The sequence below is a fragment of the Gymnoscopelus microlampas genome (assembly GCF_963454915.1).
Source record: "Gymnoscopelus microlampas genome assembly, chromosome: 11".
In the NCBI taxonomy this organism is placed as follows: Eukaryota; Metazoa; Chordata; class Actinopteri; order Myctophiformes; family Myctophidae; genus Gymnoscopelus; species Gymnoscopelus microlampas.
Window position 1 is genome coordinate 517,501 of NC_139948.1, and position 19,188 is coordinate 536,688.

The 19,188-nt window shown below is 41.6% G+C and overlaps 1 protein-coding gene across 1 annotated transcript in view; it reads left to right on the forward strand.

The window, feature by feature from the left end:
• The window catches only part of LOC311055764 (syntaxin-binding protein 4), a gene marked incomplete at its 5' end in the record, with an annotated part of 229,815 nt that overhangs the window by 101,726 nt on the left and 108,901 nt on the right, over window positions 1-19,188 (forward strand). Inside the window, one exon of the mRNA XM_084072030.1 lies at window positions 6,839-6,912. Coding sequence (XP_083928156.1) covers window positions 6,839-6,912 — 74 coding nt within the window. The remainder of the gene's footprint in view (window positions 1-6,838; window positions 6,913-19,188) is intronic.

The following is a 19,188-nucleotide window of genomic DNA, read 5'->3' on the forward strand; positions in this document are numbered from 1 at the left end:
AAGTTTTCAAATACAGATCTTTTGAAAATAGCAGATCTACAAGCTCACAATGTGTCGCTGCATTGTGAGCTTGTAGATCTGCTATTTTCAAATGGGCGAAATGTAGGCCTATATAGGGCTGAAGTGGTTAATGTATGTTTTGTAATACTAATCAAAATCTACAAAGTAACTAGTAACTAAAGTTTAATATTAGGATAAAAAAGTATAATATTTTTCTCTGAGATGTAGTGGAGTAGATGTAAAAGTATACTGAACATTGGAAATAGTGAAGAAAGTAAAACATGTCTCAAAGTTGTACTTAAGTACAGTACTTGAGTAAATGTACTCAGTTACTTTACACCACTGCTTATATCTATATGATTTTATGTAGAGAAAACCAAGATAGGCTTTATTCCTATCTTATTTGTATCTTTTATAAAGGAGTCGTCATTATTAGAAGCAGGTAAACAAACACATGTGGGCCGTGGAGTGAGCGATATCCCCATGGTGTGGATACCTAGAATGTAGTCTCTACTATTTGTGCGACACTGGTGTCATGCATTGGTGGAAAGTAACTAAATACATGTGCTCTTTCTTTCTTTCTTTCTTTATTCGGGGAAGCCCATTGAGAGCAAGCTCTCTTTTTCAAGGACGCCCTTATAACAACATATAAAATACATACATAATGAGAAACAATAACAAACATTTGAATCACATTACAATGTCACAGATGCAAATAAACATGGTGTTAAATGAAACAGGTGCAGTCACTATGTAGTGTAGTCACAAGTACTGCACTTAAAGGGATATTTCACTTTAAAAAAAAACGTTAGGTCATTTTATCATCTACTCAGGCTTTTGTGAGCCCCCCAGACCATTTTTAAGTTGCTTGATTAAGTATTTAGATATTTGATATTCATTTTGATCAGACACGCCCTTTCCTATACAAACCCATTATAACTTCAAACTCCATTTTTAACATGTTAGATTCATCCAAAAAAATATCCCTTTAAGTGCAATTTTCAGGCATTTTAATTTTACTGGAGTTTCAATTTTCAATACTTTTACTTTTACTTTGGCTATTTTCATAATATGTTTTACATGTATTGAACTAAAAAAGAAATACTTTCAAGAAGTAGTGAAAATAGCACATCTACAAGCTCACAACACATCGCGATGCGACGTGTTGTGAGCTTGTAGATCGGCTAATTTCACTAGTTTGTGTCCCAGTTCTGTGCAGTTGGACAGTTGGTGGTTCTGAAGGGACAGCGACATTTAGCGTGGGCATGATCTCACAGGCCTACGCACGCCCTGCATTCTATAGGCACAGTATAGCCTATACAGTCAAATCCCTGAGTGTTCTTTTAACGGTGGTGTAAAGTGATATTTTGTGGTTGAAACTATTAGCTCTATATTTGGGATAGTAATCTTTGCGATATTTGAGTGTTTGTTCAGTGACAGTGTTAAATAGCTCTATACTTTCTATACTATATAAATCCTAACTTTGAGAGTGTACAAATGGAACACTCTCAGAGTTACAGTCATGTAACTCCTCAAGGACCCCTGGGGGTCCCCGGACCCCAGTTTGAGAGCCACTGAAGTAAGGCATTTTATGAAAAAACGAAAAAAGTTGAAATATGAAAATACAAGGTTTCAGCCCCAAGTCGGGTTTGAACCTTCGATCCGACCCCCTGCGCTGAAGAAGCGAGCTCCCTCAGTGAAGGAAGTTGTGGCGACATATGGGGACGCTACACTCTCCCCACAGAAGTGGGGTCCCACCTCTAGTGTAGCGTCCCCATATCCCGCCACAACTTCCTCCACTGAGGGAGCTAGCTTCTTTGGCGCAGGGAGTTGTTGGCCGGACTGGTGAGCCCGACTTGGGACGTTGCACCTCTCGGCCGTTACACTGGTGTCAGAAGTGGAGCGTGCCCTTGCGTGAGGGAACTCAAGGGTGACTGGAATCTGTCACTGGAGTGAAGTGCGAGGGCGGGCTTCGATTCGAACCGTGGGGAGAGTGTTGCGTCCCCACATGCCTCCACAACTTCCTCCATTGAGGGAGCTAGTTTCTTTGGCCGGACTGGTGAGCCGTGGGTCATGGGTTTGACTTTCGTCTGGGGTGCTGCGCTTCTCGGCCGTTATAGCATTTATGATTTAATCTTTTGTGCTGTATTACAAAAACAAAAAGAAAATATAAATATATTTTTGGTGGTCTGCGACAAAATACCTGAGAATCACTGAGTTAAAGAACCAGCAGCACTGTGATGAGACACAAACATGGCTGTGATGAACTTGTGACCTAGTTGTGTGTGTCAGAACACTGCATACCAGTGATTCTCAAACATTTTCATGCCAAGGACCCCCAAATTGATGTACATATTTGGCCCCGGACCCCCATCTGAAAATGTTTTGTGCCAGGTGCCCCCAGAAGAGAAGATTTGTGTAAAAAGAAATCACAATTATTTTCTATATTTTTTTAATTATTTAAAATAAATTGCAGAAGAGAGCGAAGTGACACGCTATGAGCTCATAGATCTGCTATTTTTGAATAGACACACACAATATAAATGGATAAAGTGGTTAATATGATTGTTATGCCACTGCTGTAAACTGCTTACTGACTGCATGCATAGTGTTCTCTGCCTCTGATAAAATATGTTCTACATTGCCAAAGCAGATATAACATAAACAAGTGACAACATTGCATGTACAGTATAATAATCTAAAGAGACATTAAATGAATAGCATTCTAACACTGATGCACATTAAAGTATGTGAGTAACAAGCAATATAGTAAATAATGAAAACAAGTGAATAACAATCAATGAGACAATGATAACAGTGATATGCAGGGTCACACAAATAATTGCAATCAACGATTTAATTGTGTTCTTGGCATTGAACATATACATTAAAAAAATCTTTCTGTTTGCCTTTTAGGCTTTGAGAACAAAGTACAAGTTACAAAGAAATTACAGAGATAATTAATAACTGTACTTTCAAATGTAAAAGAAATAATTTCCACTATTTTTAGTAGTTTTTTCCCCCATTTAATTTTTCAACATGGAAACGATTATGACGATCATGCAAATAATACTAGTAATAGTGGCAGGCCTCTTTTGCTCTCCTATCCACTGGCTGTCTGTCAGTTGAGGACAACTCCACACATACTGTGCAGCCAAAAAAAGTGTATTTAGACTTTTCTCCTAGAATATATTGAAGCAATGACTTATTAATGTTGCATTAAATACTTAGATTTTAAGGAAGAATGATGCTCTAATGTCTCCATATTTGTCACAGTGTTAACAGGAAGTGTAGCTCTGTCTCTACCTCCTCTTGAGAGCAGAGGGAACCCAGTCTGTCCTCTCTAGGCAGCCAGCAGGGTTGCCAAGTGTGCTTATTATAAGCGGCTTGTTTTCTTGTCACTTAAATATTGGTAGTTGGCGGTTTGTTTGCGATTTGTTTGCAATCCCTCATCTGAAAATAATTTGGTGCCAGGGACCCCCCAAGATTTGTGTGTACATAAAAAAAAGCTCACAACAGTTCTGAGCGGCTGTTTTCAAATAGTCAATGTGTACAGGGTTCAAGTGAAGTGATTTTGATATACAATACAATACAAATACAATGCCAAACCTTTTGGAATAAAGCTCAGTAGAATCATAAGGTATATTTACAGAGAAAGGAGGGGTCGGGTCGGGGGTTCGAGTATTCTACTATCAAGCTGTTCAAGGATGTAGAAGTGGAGAACCTTGATGTCGTTTGGTACTATATGTCATTCCACATTATGGTGGCAGCATAGCAGAATGCATTTTTTCCCATGTTTGAGCCGAATGTTGGGGTAAATAAGGTCAGATGATCTCCCTCTGGTGTTACGTGCCTAATGCCCACAACCTGGCCTAGAGCTGGCTGCTTGTTTCTCTCGCTGAAATTTGGCATCACTGACTGGCAGCCAGCTCTGTTTGTGTGTGCCTGTTGCTGTGCCTGGCTGTGGTGGTCAGTGAGTCTGTGGTCCACGTCTCCCTTAGCTTTGGATCAGTAACGGAGGTCAGCTAGTCTGCCACTGTGTATCCTCGGTTCAGGGCCAAATAGCAATCAAATTCATTGGTTCTCAAAGTGTGTGTCAGCAAAATGTGTTAATAAAGCGTCACAATCATTTTAACCCCTCTATCCATATTTTATACTTTGGCTATTCAAAAATAGCAGATCTACAAGCTCATAGCGCGGCACCGAGTGCCGCGCTATGAGCTTGTAGATCTGAAAATTGAATGAAAATTTGTGCAAATCTTTGAATATATATTTTTCCAAGTGAACATTTGTAACTCAAATCTTTGCTTCTGGGGGGTCCCTGGAACAAAATATTTTGAGATGGGAGTCAGCGGCAAATACATATCATTTTGGGGGTCCGCGGCATGAAAACGTTTGAGAACTGCTGATCTAATTTAAAGAATATATATTTTCTCCAATATGCAATATTGGCCATAGCCATCCTTTTCCAGGTATACTTTTTGTGTAAAAAGCCCATTGAGATTCGGCCGTTTTTAGCCCAAGGAGTGGTTTTAGTGCAAAACAAATGCTTGCAATGGATTCAGAATCATAAAAACACCCTAGTTTGACACCTCACATGCTACTTAAAACAGAATTATTTTTTTATTTTTTTGGGGGGATTTTTTTTAACCAAGGTTATGGTGGGTACCCCAACTTTAAGGAGCTGTCAAAAATTCTCCTAGGGGGACTGCATTTCAGTCTTTGTGAGATGTGTTACTAGACACCTTTACAAACACATTGGTGAAGATTTTTTTTGGTAAGGAATTTATTCCAAGATTTTTTTAATATCCCCTGACTATATGTATATCAATGTATTGTATTAACAACCTGTATTATAGTATATGAATGCAGCATGTTAACAACCTTCATTATAGTATATGAATGTATTATATTAACAACCTGTATTATAGTATATGTATATTGGCCGGGTTTCCCAAACAGCTTCGTAGAGATGCTTCGTAGAGATGCTGCGCAGGTCCTACGACGGGTCTAACGTGTGTCGTCACAGGCGTTAGCAGCCACGTAGATTTCAGGTCATGCCCTCAGCAGCCACGTAGATTTCAGGTCATGCGCAGCCTACTCAGTTTGCGTAAGGGCCTCCTACACAGCAAACCTACGCTCCCTCATTAGTAGCAGGTGGTTGTAACCTGGCAACGTGCCATCTAAACTGGCTTCACGAGACACCATAGTCGTAGGTTCTCCAGTGCAGGGAGTTACGTGTGTGCTAAAACTACATTCTGCCATCAGCATGCACGCAGCCTACCTACTCCCCGCCTCCTGGGAGAGACGTAGCCTCAGTGCTGTTCAATGCAGCAGTTTGTAACGAGCGCCCTGGGCCGCCTTTAACACCCATCGTAGCGAAATAGATCTATGAAAAGACCGACACACACACATACACACATACACACACACACACACACACACACACACACACACACACACACACACACACACACACACACACACACACACACACACACGTGTTTATGTGTATGTATATATATATATATATATATATATTACGGCCGGGCCGGTGCGTAACGTCCCCCCCCAAAATAACAGACATACAAGCTGTCAACGGACTGCGACATGCCGTGTCGATAGCTTGCAGATCTGATCTCTTGTCAAAGTGAGTGTATGACACTGTTAACATCAAAAGCCAGGTGCAGAAGTCCACTTTTAATCCCAAAATAAAGTCGGGTCGGACGTCCAGACTACAATACGTTCATTCAGAGGTTCGGGGGCCGGGGCTACCGTCCTAAAGTCGGCTGTAGGCTACGGTGCACGACGCATCAGCCACGGACAAACTCATCTCGCCGTTCCGCGGTGTTTACTTATTAATTCAGCCAAGCTTCAAGTTAATTTTGTCGGCAGTGAAGCCAAGGAAACAACACCGATACTTTGGAAGAGACACAAGTCAACTTCCAAATGCTTGTGGCCGGGAAATGAGCTTCGCAGAGCGGATAAAGTGTCAGCTCTTCGCCCTGGCCGAGTGGCCGTACTGTAACTGTCTGTGCTGCTCACTAGCTGTCGCTGCAATGAGACTGTTCACTCTGATTCGGACTCCGCGCTGCGCACATGAATGTTTAGACACCGCCTTGCTTTTCTCTTTTTTTGGCTGATGGTGCGTTCAAGACGCCTCGGAAACACAGAATAGGATGAAATACAACATGACAAACCGTTGTAACCATGGAAATTTGGGACACTCTTGAACGAAGTTAAACTGTGAGAGAACGCCGTTCACAAACGCCAGAATGAACGCGTTCACGATAACGTTCATCTAGCGGATATACAGTACGTTCAGTTCACGTTCGCCCAAAATATGAACGAGTTCATGAACGATCGTTCATTGAACGCGTTCAGGCACAACACTGAGAGTAGAACACAACACAGACACACACGCACGCACACACGCGCGCGCACACACACACACACACACACACACACGCGCACACGCACACGTACACGCACACGCACACGCACACGCACACGCACAGGGCACTACTTTCAAAATGTTGTGCTATTCTGCTTCCTGCAGTGGACATGTAGCATATGCTACATGTCCATGCTACATTAAGTTGGTTTTCATGTCATTGTCTTTCACAGAACTGGGAGTGTGAAAGTACCTCAAATCTCTACCTCAAACATAGCAGAGGGGTTATTATCCAGCACAGTGTTTTTCCCAACAACTGTGGGAATGTGCATATTATGCTATACCTCTTTTTTATACTAATCCTCTCCTCTCCTCTCCTCTCCTCTCCTTTCCTCTCCTCTCCTCTCCTCTCCTCTCCTCTCCTCTCTTCTCCTTTCCTTACAGGACATTGATGGGTCCATCAGGAGTTGATCGTGCCGTGTATTCCGTGGAGTTTAACGACTGTGAGGGTGGTCTGGGTAAGGGATCCTCCGTTCCCCCCTACTTGTGTGTCCAAAACTGTTACCTTTCAGGAAATGGGGAAAAAATAACCTGTGCTCCAATGGCTCCAATGTAGTTATTATTTAGTCACAAGCTCTTTTCAGCTACTTTTCATTGGTTTAAATGCTCATAAAACCCACGACACACAACCACTTTAAAAAAAGTAGCAAAAATAGCAGATCTACAAGCTCACAACGCGACAGGAAGCGACACGTTGTGAACTTGTAGATCTGCTATTTTTTGCAACTTTTTTTGTGACACGGTAGTATGACAAGCTAAGGCATTCATTTAAGAAAAAAGTTGAAATATGGAGATAGAAGGTTTCTGCCCAAAAGCAACGCTATGCTTCCACTGCACTTCAAACTACACACTGTTGTACAATGCAGCACGTTTCCAACTGTACATTAACAGTCAATGGATAGATAGCTTTATGGTCCTCAAGGGAAATTCACAGGGAATTCTTTCCCACAGTCGATATAAAAAGCAAAGACATGATCCAATGAATCCTGTCTTATAAAAACACCTTGACACCACAGAGAACATTAACTACCTAAACCCCATATACTACACTCACTGGCGTCCCCCAAGGATCTAAATTAGATCCTTTCCTCCTTCTAAAAGCCCAGAACTGGGCTCTGGGCTTGTAGATCTGCTATTTTCGCAGAACGTTTTGCCTATGCACTAGCGTCCCTTTTTCATTCCGTGGAAATCGGCCATGTTCAGAAAAGAGATTTGTGTGTTAAAGTGTAATGTAGATGTTATATAGACAGATGCTATGTTCATTGTCTACCAGGTATCCTATTATTTTCTATAGAGTACCGAAGCATTGGGTCATCTTAACCCATTAAGACCGGGAACACATCTGTGTGACCACTTTAACTATTATTTTATACTTAAGCTATATATGGCTATATTTTGGCTATATATATATATATATATATATATATATATATATATATATATATATATATATATATATATATATATAATATACAAGCTCATAGCAAGCTCAAGTTATGAGCTTGTAGATCTGCTATTTTTGAAAAATCGTGAAAGTTTGTGCAAATCAGTGAATATATATATATATATATATATATATATATACATTTTTTTTAAGCGAATATTTTTAACTCAAATCTCTGCTTCTCCCTCTCCCTCTCACATATTTTGAGATGGGGTGGGGGGGGGGGGGTTCAAATACATATTATTTTGGGTGGTCCTTGAGATGAATAAGTTTGAGAACCACTGAAATGATTGCAACATACGTAAAAAAAAAAAAAAAAGTTAGGATTTAGAACACATTTGTAGAATCCCCAGAAGCAAAGATTTAACTTACAAATGTTCGCTTTAAAACTTTATATATATTCAAAGATTTGCACAAATTTCTAGAGATCTACAAGCTCATAGCGCGACGTGCTATGAGCGTGCTATGAGCTTGTATATCTGAAAACTCTTAAAAAGTCTTAAACTGACACAGATGCGTTCCCGGTCTTAATGGGTTAAAATCGTCTCATGTAAGAATTGTGGTCCAAAGATAATCAATCTGTCCCGGTGCTATTGTCAGGGAGGTGGCTCTGTATCGTGGCTCAATCACTCATATTTTATACAGTCTATTTCTGGCAAAATGTTAATAATTCGGCGACAGTAACATTAGTGTTTTCTCACCGTCAGTTGATGCTTCATGTCCATAAGAGTCTAACCGCCGGGATCATTTGTTTATTTTTGGAACACAGTTCTTATTTCACCCGATATTAAACAAGTCTATGGGAATTCTGAATGGGGGGAAAAAACGCGACCCAGGTAGGATGCGTAAATAAGTCAGACTCCAGTGCTCTATATAGTTTCAATGTACAGATTATTATTATTATACAATGTGTGTAAAGTACCACAAGTAGAAAGTAGCCTACTCATTATGCAGAATGTCCCATTCACAAGTTTTCAAATGTATACAAAACTTTTGAAAATAGCAGATCTACAAGCTCAATGTGTCGCATTGCGACGCATTGTGAGCTTGTAGCTTGTAGAAATATATACTGTAGGGCTGAAGTGGTTAATGTAGGCTATGTTTTGTAATAATATTTCAAATCTACAAAGTAACTACTGTAGTACTAAAAGTACAATATTTGCCTTTGAGATGTAGTGAAGTAGAAGTAAAAGTATTGAAAATTGGAAATACTCCAATAAAGTAAAAATACCTCAAAAGTGTACTTAAGTACAGTACTTGAGTACATGTACTTAGTTACTTTAATGAAAATGTATTGCTACCTGTGGAATCTGCAATAATCATTCTAGGTGTGTAGAACGCTTGGAAGGAGCATTTTTAATCCATTTCCCCAAGCACTGAAACTGCAGGCTGTGGCTGTTGAACACACGCACACGCACACGCACACGCACACGCACACACACACACACACACACACAGTTTAATGTACGTCAGGCAAATGACACAGCTCACCGGCCCAGGTGATGACACTGATACTGATGACTATAATAAATAGCATTAATCGTAATAATGTTACAAATCATATAAAACAAATTACACTCCTCATTCACTGATAACCGCTGTGTGGACATGGCATATGATGCGTCCTCAATCGCTCTTTTTAGATTCATTAGCATGTTTAGGAATGTGTGGTTTCACCACTTAAACCTGCAGCATCCGTATTGTGGGGAAAGCTTTCGCTGAAAATAGCAGATCGAATTGAAAAGACGCGAGCATTGAGCCCTGAGGGACCCCGCTCAACCATAAGGGGTTTAAGTGGTCAAGTCGTTTATATTTTTTTAATCACAGATGTGTGTTTGTGATGAAGACGGTCTGCAACTTCTGCAAGGAGTTGGGGTCGGGTTAGTTCCAGTTCTACACACTGCTTGTGTGTTTAATTCATGTCTTCATTCTATTTAATTCCTTTAAAAAAGAAAAAAAAAAGAAAAGAAAAGAAAAAAAATATATATATATATATATATGTATATATATATATATATATATATATATATATATATATATATATATATATATATATATATATATATATATATTCCTGTGTTTTGTTTATTGAAATCCTAATGCCATGCACACTTTTTCCGGTGCATACTGCAGGCTTTGTTGACGAGATTAGGAAGAGATTTTGGTGCTCTGGTGCACCACAAATCATCCACAATTTAATGTGGAACATGAGTGATTTCCCATATGTGTAAAGGGGGCAGCTTAATGAGGCCAATTAATGTGCTGCTGGTTGTATTTGGTTGGGAAAAATGGCTTAATCTCTGCTGTGAGTATGATCAGCATCAGATGGATTTAGCTGGGAGCCGTCATGAAATCATGGGCAATTTTAGTCTCAGTCAGGGGGGTGGGGGGTTGGGGGGGGGGTGCGGATTTTACCGTGAGAAAAGAAAAAAACACCACTTGGAACCTCTTAATACTGGTAGAGATTGATATCATGCATATTATGCTATACCTCTTAAACTTTTTCAAGGCAAAGGGAACCCCCCAAATAGTTATGTATTTGGTCGTGGGCCCACGTCTCACGCTGCAAGGCGTTGTGAGCTTGTAGATCGTCAATTTTTGAATATATTATTATTTTTTGTCTGCAAATAACATATCAGTTTGGGGGTCCTTGACATGAAAAACGTTTGAGAGAACTACTGATTTAGTGCACTGACCAACGTGGACCCATGTTGGTCCCATCAGCACCCCCTAAGGGTCAGATTAAGAGTGAGGATTTTTAGCAGTGGTGTGTCGGGGGAGGGGAGGGGGGAAGTGGGTCACCTAGCAAAGCTCCAAGCCCTTTAGCCCTGTCTGGGTTAATAACACTCAGCTCTTGTTGTGTTCGACCTTTGACTTACGCAACCCAAATCCTCAGTGTTACTTTGACTCTGAGAGTGTACAGATGGAACAAAACGGACCCTTACGGGTGCATTTGGTTCCATCTGTACACTCTCAGAGTTACATTTGGTTACCCATGCCATGGTAGAAATGGTAGAGGATTTGACTCTCTCTGTCAATTCAATTCTCTCTCTCTCTCTCTCTCTCTCTGTCTCTCTGTGTGTGTGTGTGTGTGTGTGTGTGTGTGTGTGTGTGTGTGTGTGTGTGTGTGTGTGTGTGTGTGTGTGTGTGTGTGTGTGTGTGTGTGTGTGTGTGTGTGTGTGTGTGTGTGTGTGTGTGTGTGTGTGTGAATGCATAGAAGAGTGCTTTCTGTGTGGATTAGCATTATAGACATTAAAATATTAAATCAAATATTACAGTTGCAATACAGGCTGCTCAAAAGTAAATAGCTTGAGAATAGCTCAGTGTACAATTTTCCTATGTGGTAATAAAATAAAATAAAATATTTTCTGCCGCAAATAGTAACCTTTGGCAGGTCTTGAAATTATTGTTTATGAAATTATTGTTTATGAAATGTTATTACTCTATGAAAACATATACAAAAAAGCTTTAAAACTGAGGCTATGACAAGTAGGACATAGCATACAATGTTTTTGTTTCTCAAATGTATTTTTTGTTGTCCATTGTCTATTCTTCTCAATAAACATTCACACACATATTTTTCTTGCTGTCGGGCATTACATTACAGTCATTTAGCATGAGGGGCATAAACCTTTTATCTCCATATTTCAACTTCTTATGATTGTTCTAAATGAATCCTCTACACACAGTGTCACAAACTTTGTACCTTCTTGTACCGTCCACCCTGAGATGGGGAGGTCGAGGTTCGATCCCCGGCCTGGTCAAAGACTATAAAGAATGGGACCCAATGTCTCCCTGATTGGCACTCAGCATCAAGGGTTGGATTGGGGGTAAGTCTCTGTGACATACCAGCGTCATATTCAGGGAGTGTACTTGTACATCATGTCCAGGGAGTGCACTTGCACATCGTGTCCAGGAGATAGTCTCCTGCCCTATGGGCCACATGGCTCGGCAAGGCTTACTTACAGTGTCACACAAAAGCAGCGGAAGTAGCAGATCTAAGCTCACAATGTGTCACATTGCAGCTTTCACATGAAAGTGTGTGTGTGGGTTTGTATACATATTGAACCAATGAAAAGTATCAACAAGAGCTTGTGACGTGTGTGTGTGTGTGTGTGTGTGTGTGTGTGTGTGTGTGTGTGTTTGGATGCTCTAACCCACCTAGATAGAGCAAAGCCAATTTTCAGGTGAGAGACATAAGCTGCTTAAATCGATCCAGCTACAGCACACGTGAAAAAACATGCAGCCTGTCAAAACACGGCCTGCACTATAGCCTCATTTCTGCACAAACATACACCAGTGTTGCTAACCGGAAACAAAAACAAAAACAGATAAACGAAAAATATAAATAAGCTGAAACGCGTCACAATGTGAGCCTCTTTTTCCCCATTTCCTGAAAAGCAAAGGTTTTGGACATACAGATAAGACAACCGACCTCTTCCCTGACCTTTCCCTGTAAAGTCATTGTTTTCTACCCATTGTCGTGCCTGACTTGCCTCTTTGTCTCCACTGAATTGGCACCAATTGAATCGCCACTCAGGTGTGTAATGGTGTCATTTCACACCTGGGTGGCGATTAAATTGGTGGCAATTCAGTGGCATTGCCACCGAATTGATGGCAATTCGATGCTCCCCTCTTTCTCCATGACAAGGCTTGGATATCCTACTGACTAGCCACTGAAGTGCCAATGGCTGCAGGCTCTTTGAAATGATATCCGTGCAACTACTTTGAGCACAGGTGTGCTTACAACGCGACAGTCTGCATTCGCAAAACCCGTTTCCCGTTTAACACATCACATGTGGAACGATTAGTTCTAGTGGTAATTTTTGTTTGTCTTTTTATTGTGATACAGGGTAGCCTCGTTTACATTTTTATTTCAGTTAACTTGAATGTTATTTTTTTTCAGTTCTAGTTCGTTATTTAATTTCAGTTTCAGCTAACAATAATAACCCTGCTGACAACTGCTTGGTAACATACATATAGGCTGACTCTCCAGTGTTAAGCAGCCTGGACGAGTACCGGAGACAGCTCTTCCTAGGATTGACTATATCCTCAATGATAATGCTCCGGGACTCATCCAGGCGTAGGGTTGCCAACCGTCCCGCATTTGCCGGGACGCCCCGTATTTGAGGCAAAAGAGGCGTGTCCTCATAGTTTGTCCCGGACTCCCGGGTAAAGGGGGAGAAAAAATATATCTGTATCTGTTTGCGCGCAATGCAGTGTGTCTGCCTGCGTGTCTGTGTGTTTGTGTGCTGTATACGAAGGGCACTAGGACCCTGGGGGTGCCGCCCGTGCGTGTGTGTGTGTGTGTATGTGTGTGTGCGTGCTTGTGTGAGATGTCCTTATTGTCTGACGTGTGAGGAGAAATGTGCGCTGTGTGGCCGTGCGGTGGAAGAGAGAGCCCCGGCCCTTCTAAAAAGAAAATACTTTGTTCTTAAAAACAAACAGTGGGAAGAACAACTGTGTTAAGTCCATGAGTGGAGATGTGTCAGAGCCTTTTGAATCTGCACCTTGTGTCAGACGGTCTGTAGTTGGACTAGAGCTACATAACATGCTGGCACAGACATGCTCAAACGGGCGAAACAAAATAAGGTGCATCTAACATTGCTCTACCGAAAATAAGTTTCTGCATGTGAGGTTACGTTAATATATCATACTAGCTTATAGTTAGTTAGACACGGACGGGGCTGCAACAGCATGGACTGCACTAACAAGCTGAACAGTGCAAGGTTTAATGATCCAAATACTGCAAATAAAATCCAATATTGAGATGATAACAGCCCCAACACTGCAAGTAAATGCACCCCGTGTGTGTGTGTGTGTGTGTGTGTGTGTGTGTGTGTGTGTGTGTGTGTGTGTGTGTGTGTGTGTGTGTGTGTGTGTGTGTGTGTGTGTGAGAGAGAACAAGAGTCAGCTGATTGATGGGAAAATAGCGCTGGGAAAATGGTTGGTTGAAGGATAACATTAAGTCTGATAATGATGTACAGTGCATGTTCACATCATGTATACTTTACATTACTTAATACCATTTTTCAAATATTGTATTTTTTAACATTTTGGACTAAATAGCCAATTGTACATCGAGGTGCCCAGATGTCCCTAGTGCCCACCTATCCTGTATCCGATTTGAACATGCTGATGTACAATGTGATGTAGTAGCCTAATGCAGGTGTAAGACCATTGTGTTTGTATTGTGTTATAGGTATGCATAGTTTTCTATGCATTTCGGGGGTTTGACCCCCAAAATACATTTTTAACCCTAGGGGCTGGCTCCCCCAAAATAATTAAATAACATAACCCTAACCTAACCCTAACCCTAAAACCGAAATAAAGTAACAAAAAAACGAAAAGAAAGTATCAAAATCCGCCCCAAACCTGAAATTTATTTTTTGGCACTATGCCATCTATAGGGACCCTAAGTAGTATCCTAAGGGCATCGTTGTAGGCCACTTTAAGCCTCCGCTTGCTATCTTTCTTGTATGTGCACCACAGGAAAGCTGTATACATGGGAGTGCAGAATGCTTTGAAAAGTGCACACTTGACAGGATCTGAACACATACTGAACCTGCGAAGCAGCATATTGACCTGGGCATAAAGTATGCGGCACTGTCTAGAGATATCTCTATCATCATGGAGATTGTCAGTAAAAATGTGGCCAATGTACTTGATTTCCTGGCACACAGATAGACGACTGTCACATAGGTCAGTGTTTCCCAACCTTTTTGGTGCCAAGGCACACCTGGCATAGCCAAAAGATCCCAGGGCACACCTAAATACCTCTCTCTCTCTCTCTCTCTCTCTCTCTCTCTCTCTCTCTCTCTCTCTCTCTCTCTCTCTCTCTCTCTCTCTCTCTCTCTCTCTATCTATCTATATATATATATATGGCAGGCTATAATTTTATTGCTGCTACAAAATATTTACTCTCATGTACACAAGATGTAATAAAGAAACCTTGAACATTACAAAATGTCTTTGGCCTACAAATACATACACTTGGGCTTCTTTGGTACTAAACCCAATATACTTCTAAAAACACCAGACATTTATGACAGCTCTCACTCACCAAATAACTTTAAAAAGACAAAAAAGGAAAGAGACAGTTCCTCAGTTTCACCGATTTATTTTTGGAAACTTACAACTTGTTTTGCTTTGATGTCATAATAAAGAAACCTTGAACTAAAAAACAGCACACACATGTTCAATTTGGCCTACAAATATATTAAATTTGTCAGTGCAATGAATTTTTAGAAAAAAACACATTTTACGCCAATACAAATGTCTTTGTTTGAAACGTGAGTCCTTTTTTAGAAAAATACTTTAAAACTCAATAAAAAGATTTGTAAAAATAAAATAAAAAATGTGGCCACAATACAACTGTCTTAGTGGGAAACTTGAGCTTGTTTTGCAGAACGCAGAGTTTGTATCCTGGCTGAGACTGATGACAAGCACACACGGTGTGTAACAATACAGTTGTCTGTTTTCGCCTTACTAGCTTTCAAACTCACGAAAAAGTCTTTGTCCTTTGTGACGATTTCTTCATGGCTGGTCTCAAGGTGACGTTTCATCTTACTGGGAACCATAGCACTGTTTGCGAGCTTGTCTCCGCACACGATGCACAGTGGAATAGGATTAGATGGGTCCCCCATAAAAGTGAAGCCAAATTTCATGTAGTCATCATGGTACAGTCTGGCTTTCTTTTTAGTCGTCTTGCTAGTCGCGGTTGTTGTTCCCGGCGGCGCGGCAAGGACGCTGGCGGCGGTGGTGCTGTGTGTGCTGCTGGTGCTGCCCTGTGCGGGCAGCTCGTCCGCAGGTCCAGGTGGCCCGGATACACCGGCAGCGCTGCTTGCAGGAAATTTAGCGTCTTCTGGCCCTGGGTGCATCTCTTCTTTCCTGGTGGTGCTCTCATCTTGTAGTTGTAATATGTTCAAGGTAATACTGAGTGCCAAAGCATACTCCCTGTGCCCTTTTTATACAAGGTACAGGTAGGCCTACATATTTGCATTCTTATGGGTCATGGTCGCTACACTGAATGGACTCGGGCGTGGCTGTGTGTGCGTGAGACCATATCTGTGGCCATATCTATTGACGGACGATCGCCGCTATTGTTCTCGAGGGGCTGGGTTCACACCTTCAGACGGCCACACGGCACACCTAGCATTCCTTCGCGGTACATAAAAGGTCCGCCTGCCACGGTTAGGAAACGCTGACATGCAGGTGAAAGGCTGGGAAGGCCAATTGCTTGTCCTCATGGGATTATAAATTATGTCATGATCATTGCCATAATTTGAGCATACTTTCAATAGCTGCTGTAACCCTCCACTGTATGGACTTAGGACGACCAGGTCATCAGCGTACATGAGGCGATTGTTGAGTTACCTATAAGACAGCCATATTGCACTTATTTAATTCAATGGAAAGATCATTCATGTAAACATTGAATAAAACGGAAGACAAAATCCCCCCTTGACGAACACCATTACGCACACCAGTATACGCACAATGGGCCCGATTCATGAACCGTACTTACGAACAAATTTGTTCTTAGACCCACTTAAGAAGTTTTTTAAGAGATTTTGGCATTCACAAATGTTTTCTTAGCTGTGATTTGTTCTTAAGTTAAGAAGAAATCTACGCATACTAGAGAGCACTCTTAGGGTGGCCTTTGAGTTCTTAAGTGTGACATGTTTGTGCAAAAATAATTAATTCTCGAAGTTTCTTCAATTCTACAGTTGTATAATATGGGATTTACATTACAATAATATTTTTATCATATCTTTAGAGCAAAAAAGGTTCTCAAAAGTGTGGTCACTTTTGAGAACCTGGGATCCTTGTTCCCGGCAGTCACACACAGGTGTGACTGCAGGCAGCGCCATGCAGTCATGCCTTATATGGGGATTGGTGGGGCGGCTACCTATGGTAATTTGGATTAACTGGCACACCCCTTCAAGTTACGAGGACTGGGATTCATCATCATAAGAACATAAGTTACGAACAATTCTGCCATTTAAGAACGCTTCATGAATCTGACTTGACTTCTCTTAGGAATTCACTTAGGAAGAAATGTAAGAGGAAACATTAGGAACTTATTGCTGCATGAGGCCCAATGTGCTTAGGTATGCCTCTATCAAGCTGCTTCTGAAACAGTTTGGAATAGAGTTAAAGAGTTAATATGTATTTTTCCCCGAACGCTATAGTGTATGTGTGTGTGCGTGTGTGCGTGTGTGCGTGTGTGTGTGTGTGTGTGTGTGTGTGTGATCATGCGGCCTAGTCGCTTATTTTGGGCTTGTTGTTGTCGACCTGGTCGCTTGTTTTCCTCGCAAAATCTTGCGACACTGATCGCCAGTTATGTGACAAGAAGAACCAGGCTTGTGTCTTCCATTTCGGGAGGCTGTAGGTGAATTGAGTCCAGACAGTAGTTGTACACATCCAACTATTCCCCCTGGGAGGCAAACACCTGGTGATGATGGCAAGGGAGAGACAAAAGAAAAACTACCCTATGACAGGAAGATAGCTTGAGGAGAGCCATCTGCCGCTCTACTGCATAGAGAGAGAGAGAGAGAGAGAGAGAGAGAGAGAGAGAGAGAGAGAGAGAGAGAGAGAGAGAGAGAGAGAGAGAGAGAGAGAGAGAGAGAGAGAGAGAGACAGACAGACAGACAGACAGACAGACAGACAGACAGACAGACAGACAGACAGACAGACAGACAGACAGACAGACAGACAGACAGACAGACAGACAGAGAGGCAGACAGAGACACAGAGAGAAAGACACACAGAGAGAGAGAGAGAGAGAGAGAGAGAGAGAGAGAGAGAGAGAGAGAGAGAGAGAGAGAGAGAGATGAGCTCAATTCCAATACCCCAAACTTTCAAAATATACATGCATAGAATGTGGATGGCTACACCGTTATATTTATAGTTAACATTGTTTGTGCAAAGCCATTTATTCCTGAAATAGTGAATGAAGTGCCAGGATCCGCAAACTTACATTTATGAATGGAATCCTGACCCGTCCTTCTTTTTGCTCGTACAGTCCCGAGAACCCCCCCACCCCCACACACACACATACACCCCCCCCCCCCGCAGCAGTCCCGCAACACAGCACTGCTGCTTTGCCAATGTATATAACAGAGTATGTCTGACTCTGAATTACATCATATTCAGTCCACATCATATTCAGTCCATAATGTATTGTAACATTATTTTAAACATAAGCTTTGTCACAGTCATTAATAGTAGTCCGTGCGCGGAGAGAAATAACTATTCTTAGCTTTTGAGACAGATGAAGGGTGCACAATATATTACAATGTATATAATTGCATTATGCTTATATCATAGAACACAATAGTTGCGTTGTTGCGTTGCTTTCACATATTAACTTTATCAGCTGAAGCTCTATAATTCAGCATTATGAAAACGCTCCATGCTCACTCTGAGAGCCCACTCGGCTCCATTCGGCTCCTCCAAAAAGCAAATGACCAATTGACTCTATGCACAGCAGCCATATTGGAAAGAAATTGGGCCTCTTCTTACTTCCTTCACAGGTGTTACCAATGACACTAATGAAGGCTCTGTTCCATTTTGGTCAGGGTGCTGATATCGTGCATGTTGGCTCACTAGAAACACTCCATTTGTGTTCCCAAATAGCCTCTTAAGGTGTGTGTGTAACTCTGAGAGTGTACAAATGGAACCAAATGGACCCGTAAGGGTCCATTTGGTTCCATTTGTACACTCTCAGAGTTATGGGGGTCCTTGAAAATAAGACAACCACTATGCTACACTAAATGGAACAGAGCCTTAATTATTATTATTGGTAACACCTGTGAAAGAAGAAAGGAAGGGGCCCAATTCATTCACAATATGGCTGCTGTGCATAGAGCCTATAGAGCGTGCCAAAAATCCTGAAGGGGGCGTCAACAAGTGTCTTTTGGTAGCAGCGGACATCTTTGAGGGGTATAAACCAGGTTGACTTAACATTGCCCAAAACAAACATGTCTGCGCTACTATGCCACGCCCCCCCCGTGGTGACGACGCGTTGGCACGCTCTATAGGAAGCAAACTATTTCTGGGTCAAGCTGGAGTGACCAAGTGGGAGTGAGCGAGTGGTTGAGATTTGGGGTATTGGAATTCAGCTAGAGGCAGAGAGACAGAGACAGACAGAGTTATAAGGCAGAGACAGAGACAGACAGAATACAACTGTATTTGGATGGATTCCACACCAAATTTCTTCCCCCAAAATAGCCGAGGTAGGGGGTCCTTGTAGATCGGCTATTTCTGGGCGTACGTTCCAAGCGTT